General features: G+C 52.7%; 1 protein-coding gene and 1 long non-coding RNA gene across 7 annotated transcripts in view; both read right to left on the bottom strand.

The window, feature by feature from the left end:
- Window positions 1–1,601: 1,601 nt before the first annotated feature.
- On the bottom strand, window positions 1,602–3,684 carry LOC127928115 (uncharacterized). 6 transcript variants are annotated; one of them, XR_008130485.1, is made up of 3 exons: window positions 2,738–3,658; window positions 2,108–2,667; window positions 1,602–2,059 (listed from the first exon to the last, which is right to left on the bottom strand). It is a non-coding gene; the product is annotated as an uncharacterized LOC127928115 (long non-coding RNA). The 6 variants fall into 6 exon arrangements; XR_008130491.1 differs by having other exon boundaries at window positions 1,602–2,107; window positions 2,178–2,667; XR_008130487.1 differs by having other exon boundaries at window positions 1,602–2,177; window positions 2,248–2,667; window positions 2,738–3,657.
- An 874-nt stretch (window positions 3,685–4,558) lies between these two features.
- sh3tc2 (SH3 domain and tetratricopeptide repeats 2) overlaps window positions 4,559–6,000 on the bottom strand; it is a gene marked incomplete at its 3' end in the record, with an annotated part of 60,927 nt that continues 59,485 nt past the window's right edge. The window contains exon 24 of the mRNA XM_052518265.1: window positions 4,559–4,804. Coding sequence (XP_052374225.1) covers window positions 4,559–4,804 — 246 coding nt within the window. The remainder of the gene's footprint in view (window positions 4,805–6,000) is intronic.

Here is a 6,000-nt window from a genome sequence, read left to right as displayed (position 1 = left end):
CTCAATATTCTTACAATTCATTGATCAACTGATCTGCTGGTCTTTTCCTTTTTGGTTGCTAGCAAGTATGTTGAAACACACTGGTGCATGTAATGTCCAGCCAGTAGCAGTTAAAGACATACAGTACTAACTTACAGCTGAGCCTTAAGTCTGCCTGTTGGTTACAATTCACCCATTGGTTTTTAGGGTTTAAAGTTACAAATGATCGCTGCCTGCTTCCACCACCATGGATGGTGTGTGGAAGTATCAGAGGAGCACTATCAAGCAGGTGTCTGCCTGCCCAGTAATTGGTTGCATTGAAAATACGGGGGGGTATTTTCCTAATGTCTTAAATCACTTAATGTTTCTGTGATGTTATGGCCTGATATGTTGAAATGTATTATGTATTATGCCTCCAACACTCTACTCAGCAAATTGGATGCAGTCTATCACAGTGTCATCCGTTTTGTCACCAAAGCCCCATATACTACCCACCACTGCTACCTGTATGCTCTCGTGTGCTGACCCTCGCTTCATAACCCTCGCTTCATACTCATCACCAAACCCACTGGCTCCAGGTGATCTACAAGTCTTTGTTAGGTAAAGCCGCACCTTATCTCAGCTCACTGGTCACCATAGCATGTGCTCCAGCAGGTATATTTCACAGGTCATCCCCAAACAAACCATCCCCAAACAAACCATCCCCAAACACACCATCCCCAAACAAACCATCCCCAAACAAACCATCCCCAAACAAACCATCCCCAAACAAACCATCCCCAAACACACCATCCCCAAACACACCATCCCCAAACAAACCATCCCCAAACACACCATCCCCAAACACACCATCCCCAAACAAACCATCCCCAAACAAACCATCCCCAAACAAACCATCCCCAAACAAACCATCCCCAAACAAACCATCCCCAAACAAACCATCCCCAAACAAACCATCCCCAAACAAACCATCCCCAAACAAACCATCCCCAAACCCGCCTTTCCTTCCAGTTATCTGCTGCCAATGACTGGAACAAATTGCAAAAATCACTGAAACTGGAGTCTTATATTTCCCTCACTAACATTAAGCATCAGCTGTCAGAGCAGTTTACAGCTCACTGTACCTGTACACAGGTGTACCTGTACACAGCCCATCTGTAAATAGCACACCAAACTACCTCATCCCCATGTTGTTTTTGTTTTTTTGCTCTTTTGCACCCCAGTATGTCTACTTGCACATCATCTGCACATCTATCATCCAGTGTTTATGCTAACTTGTAATTATTTTGCCACTATGGCCTATTTTTTTTGCCTTACCTCCCTAATCTCACTACATTTGCACACACTGTACATAGATGTTTCTATTGTGTTATTTACTGTACGTTTGTTAATCCCATGTGTAACTCTGTGTTTGTCACACTGTTTTATCTTGGCCAGGTTGCAGTTGTAATTGACAACTGGCCTACCTGGTTAAATAAAGGTGAAATAAAATTAAATGATATTTAGAAATATTGACTAAATGACCCGTTTGTTATTTAGAAACTCTAGCCTAAGTATGAGCTGTATGTTAGGGTTGGTTGACAAATCCTTACAACTGAATAACACCAAAACAAACACAAAGATTGAGTCATACATAACTTTAATTCAGTTATAAAAATGACATATTTACAAAGCTTTATAAACCTCTAATATACAGAGTAAATAAACAACAGAAAAATTGCTCTTCATAATTACACACAGACAATATTAATGAAAAAAACTAAGCTAGACATAGTAAAGATGGTCGACATATTTGTCAGTCTAAATAGCTGTAGGAGTGATGCTATCTTTATGGAGAGTATCTGTGAGGGTGTGAACAAATCTATCATGATCCTGGTTAGTCTGTGGCTGAACGATGTCTGTCTGTCTTTATAATGTTTATAATGTCTGAACAATCGATATCAGTGTCTGTACCTGTGTCTGTAGGGCTGTCTCCATGGGTTACCTCTGTGTCAGTGGGACTGCTGTCTGTAGGGCTGTCTCCATGGGTTACCGCTGTGTCTGTGGGACTGCTGTCTGTAGGGCTGTCTCCATGGGTTACCTCTGTGTCTGTGGCACTGCTGTCTGTAGGGCTGTCTCCATGGGTTACCTCTGACTCTGTCTTGGAGAGGATCTGTGTCTGTGGGACTGCTGTATGTAGGGCTGTCTCCATGGGTTACCTCTGTGTCTGTCTTGGAGAGGATCTGTGTCTGTGGGACTGCTGTATGTAGGGCTGTCTCCATGGGTTACCTCTGACTCTGTCTTGGAGAGGATCTGTGTCTGTGGGACTGCTGTCTGTAGGGCTGTCTCCATGGGTTACCTCTGTGTCTGTCTTGGAGAGGATTTGTGTCTGTGGCACTGCTGTCTGTAGGGCTGTCTCCATGGGTTACCTCTGACTCTGTCTTGGAGAGGATCTGTGTCTGTGAGACTGCTGTCTGTCGGGCTGTCTCCATGGGTTACCTCTGTGTCTGTCTTGGAGAGGATCTGTGTCTGTGGCACTGCTGTCTGTAGGGCTGTCTCCATGGGTTACCTCTGTGTCTGTCTTGGAGAGGATCTGTGTCTGTGGGACTGCTGTATGTAGGGCTGTCTCCATGGGTTACCTCTGTGTCTGTCTTGGAGAGGATCTGTGTCTGTGGGACTGCTGTATGTAGGGCTGTCTCCATGGGTTACCTCTGACTCTGTCTTGGAGAGGATCTGTGTCTGTGAGACTGCTGTCTGTAGGGCTGTCTCCATGGGTTACCTCTGTGTCTGTCTTGGAGAGGATCTGTGTCTGTGGGACTGCTGTATGTAGGGCTGTCTCCATGGGTTACCTCTGTGTCTGTCTTGGAGAGGATCTGTGTCTGTGGGACTGCTGTATGTAGGGCTGTCTCCATGGGTTACCTCTGTGTCTGTCTTGGAGAGGATCTGTGTGTGTGGCACTGCTGTCTGTAGGGTGTGTCTTTATCTCTGTCTGTGGTTGTTGAGTCGCTATGTTTGATGCATGTGTCTGTTGGCATAGTCTCTGTGGTGTTAGCGTCATAATGTATTCTGTCTGTACTGTCAGTTTCCTCTGTTATTGTAGTGTCTACAAATACACTGCTTGTTGTTGTATAGTCATTATGTGTGTGTTCAACGTCTGCTTGACATACGCTTGTGTCTGTACTGTCAGTGTCTTGGTCTGTGTGAGTAGCCTCTGTGAGATTCTTGTCTGGGTTTGAGTGACTGGTGTCTCGGTCTCCATTACATCCGAATATGTTTCATGGCTATCTGCATTGATCTGTCTTCTATCCTTACAGTTAGCATCTTGGGAGTTAGCTTCTACATTGATAGTCACCACATCCAGTCTCAGTCTCTGTTTCTCTCTTTTCTGTGACTCTATGCTGTCTCTCTGTGTTTCTACTCTCTATAGTGTTGGGATGTCCTGTCTCTGTCTCTCCTCTCTCCATGTCTCCCAGTCCTGTGTGTGGTCCCTCTGTCTCTACCCTCTCCATGTCTCCTATAGCCCAGCAGGCTCCAACCTCAGGCTCGATGCACTGTCCATGTCAATAGCCTCTTTGTGGATAGTATCTGTAGACTCACTACCTAGTCTCTGGCTAGATCTCGTTCATGTCTGTGTTTCTCGTGTCCGGGTCTGTATCACATGTCTCTTCTCCCCTCTCCTCCGTCTCTCCTCCCCTCCCCTCCGTCTCTCCTCCCCTCCCGTCCGTCTCTCCTCCGTCTCTCCTCCCCTCCCCTCCGTCTCTCCTCCCCTCCCCTCCGTCTCTCCTCCCTTCCCCTCCGTCTCTCCTCCCCTCCCCTCCGTCTCTCCTCCCCTCCCCTCCGTCTCTCCTCCCCTCACCTCCGTATCTCCTCCCTTCCCCTCAGTCTCTCCTCCCCTCACCTCCGTCTCTCCTCCCCTCCCCTCCGTCTCTCCTCCCCTCCCCTCCGTCTCTCTCCTCCCCCCCCCCTCCGTCTCTCCTCCCCTCCGTCTCTCTCTCCTCCCCTCCCCTCCCCTCCCCTCCCCCGTCTCTCCTCCCCTCCCGTCCGTATCTCCTCCCCTCCCCTCCGTCTCTCCTCCCCTCCCCTCCGTCTCTCCTCCCCTCTCCTCCGTCTCTCCTCCCCTCCCCTCCGTCTCTCCTCCCCTCCCGTCCGTATCTCCTCCCCTCCCTCCGTCTCTCCTCCCCTCCCCTCCGTCTCTCCTCCCCTCCCCTCCGTCTCTCCTCCCCTCCCGTCCGTATCTCCTCCCCTCCCCTCCGTCTCTCCTCCCCTCCCCTCCGTCTCTCCTCCCCTCCCCTCCGTCTCTCCTCCCCTCCCGTCCATATCTCCTCCCCTCCCCTCCATCTCTCCTCCCCTCCCCTCCCGTCCGTCTCTCCTCCCCTCCATCTCTCCTCCCCTCCATCTCTCCTCCCCTCCATCTCTCCTCCCCTCCCTTCTGTATCTCCTCCCCTCCCCTCCATCTCTCGTCCCCTCACCTCTGTCATTCCTCCCCTCCCCTCCATCTCTCCTCCCCTCCCCTCCCCCCCATCTCTCCTCCCCTCCCGGTTGTCTCTCCTCTCCTCCCCTCCGTCTCTCCTCCCCTCCCTTCTGTATCTCCTCTCCTACCCTCCATCTCTCGTCCCCTCCCCTCTGTCATTCCTCCCCTCCCATCCGTCTCTCCCAGTCCAGAGAGTTCCCTCCTCAGGCTCTGTGCCCTGTCCCTGTAAGCCTGGCAGAGCAGTGGGTCTGGCATGTGGTTGGCATGGATCTCTGCCAGCTTCATGTAGACCACATACAGTGCCTGTGGGTTGGCACGGTCCTCCAGGGCAGCAGCCTGGGCAAGCTGAAAGTAGCCCATCGAGTCATAGGCATCCTGGGGAGAGGAAGGTAGGGGGGATGGGAGGAGAGATGGAGGTGAGGAGGTTGGTGGTGGATGAGAGGAGAGAAGGGAAGCAGGGGGGAGATAAAAAGGGTAGGGGTGGAGGAGAGGAGTGGAGGGCAGGGGGGAGATGGAGGAGAGGAGGGCAGGGGGAGATGGAGGAGATGAGGGCAGGGGGAGATGGAGGAGAGGAGGGCAGGGGAGAGATGGAGGAGAGAAGGGCATGGGGAGATGGAAGAGAGGAGGACAGGGTGAGATGGAAGAGAGGAGGGCAGGTGGGAGATGGAGGAGAGGAGGGCAGGGGGAGATGGAGGAGAGGAGGGCAGGGGGAGATGGAGGAGAGGAGGGCAGGGGGAGATTGAGGAGAGGAGGGCAGGGGGAGATGGAGGAGAGAAGGGCAGGTGGGAGATGGAGGAGAGGAGGACAGGGGGAGATGGAAGAGAGGAGGGCAGGGGGAGATGGAGGAGAGAAGGGCAGGGGGAGATGGAGGAGAGGAGGACAGGGGGAGATGGAAGAGAGGAGGACAGGGGGAGATGGAGGAGAGGAGGACAGGGGGAGATGGAAGAGAGGAGAGCAGGTGGGAGATGGAGGAGAGAAGGACAGGGGGAGATGGAAGAGAGGAGGACAGGGAGAGATGGAGGAGAGGAGGACAGGGGGAGATGGAAGAGAGGAGGACAGGGAGAGATGGAGGAGAGAAGGACAGGGGGAGATGGAAGAGAGGAGGGCAGGTGGGAGATGGAGGAGAGGAGGACAGGGGGAGATGGAAGAGAGGAGGGCAGGGGGGAGATGGAGGAGAGAAGGGCAGGGGGAGATGGAGGAGAGGAGGACAGGGGGAGATGGAAGAGAGGAGGACAGGGGGAGATGGAGGAGAGGAGGACAGGGGGAGATGGAAGAGAGGAGGGCAGGGGGGAGATGGAGGAGAGGAGGACAGGGGGAGATGGAAGAGAGGAGGACAGGGGGAGATGGAGGAGAGGAGGACAGGGGGAGATGGAAGAGAGGAGGGCAGGGGGGAGATGGAGGAGAGAAGGACAGGGGGAGATGGAAGAGAGGAGGACAGGGGGAGATGGAGGAGAGGAGAACAGGGGGAGATGGAAGAGAGGAGGACAGGGAGAGATGGAGGAGAGAAGGACAGGGGGAGATGGAAGAGAGGAGGACAGGGAGAGATGGAGGAGAGGAGGACAGGGGGAGAT

Source organism: Oncorhynchus keta, chromosome 4 (assembly GCF_023373465.1).
Source record: "Oncorhynchus keta strain PuntledgeMale-10-30-2019 chromosome 4, Oket_V2, whole genome shotgun sequence".
Lineage (NCBI taxonomy): Eukaryota > Metazoa > Chordata > Actinopteri > Salmoniformes > Salmonidae > Oncorhynchus > Oncorhynchus keta.
The sequence above is the reverse complement of the archived record's forward strand: the minus strand, read 5'-3'. Positions and strand labels throughout refer to the sequence as shown.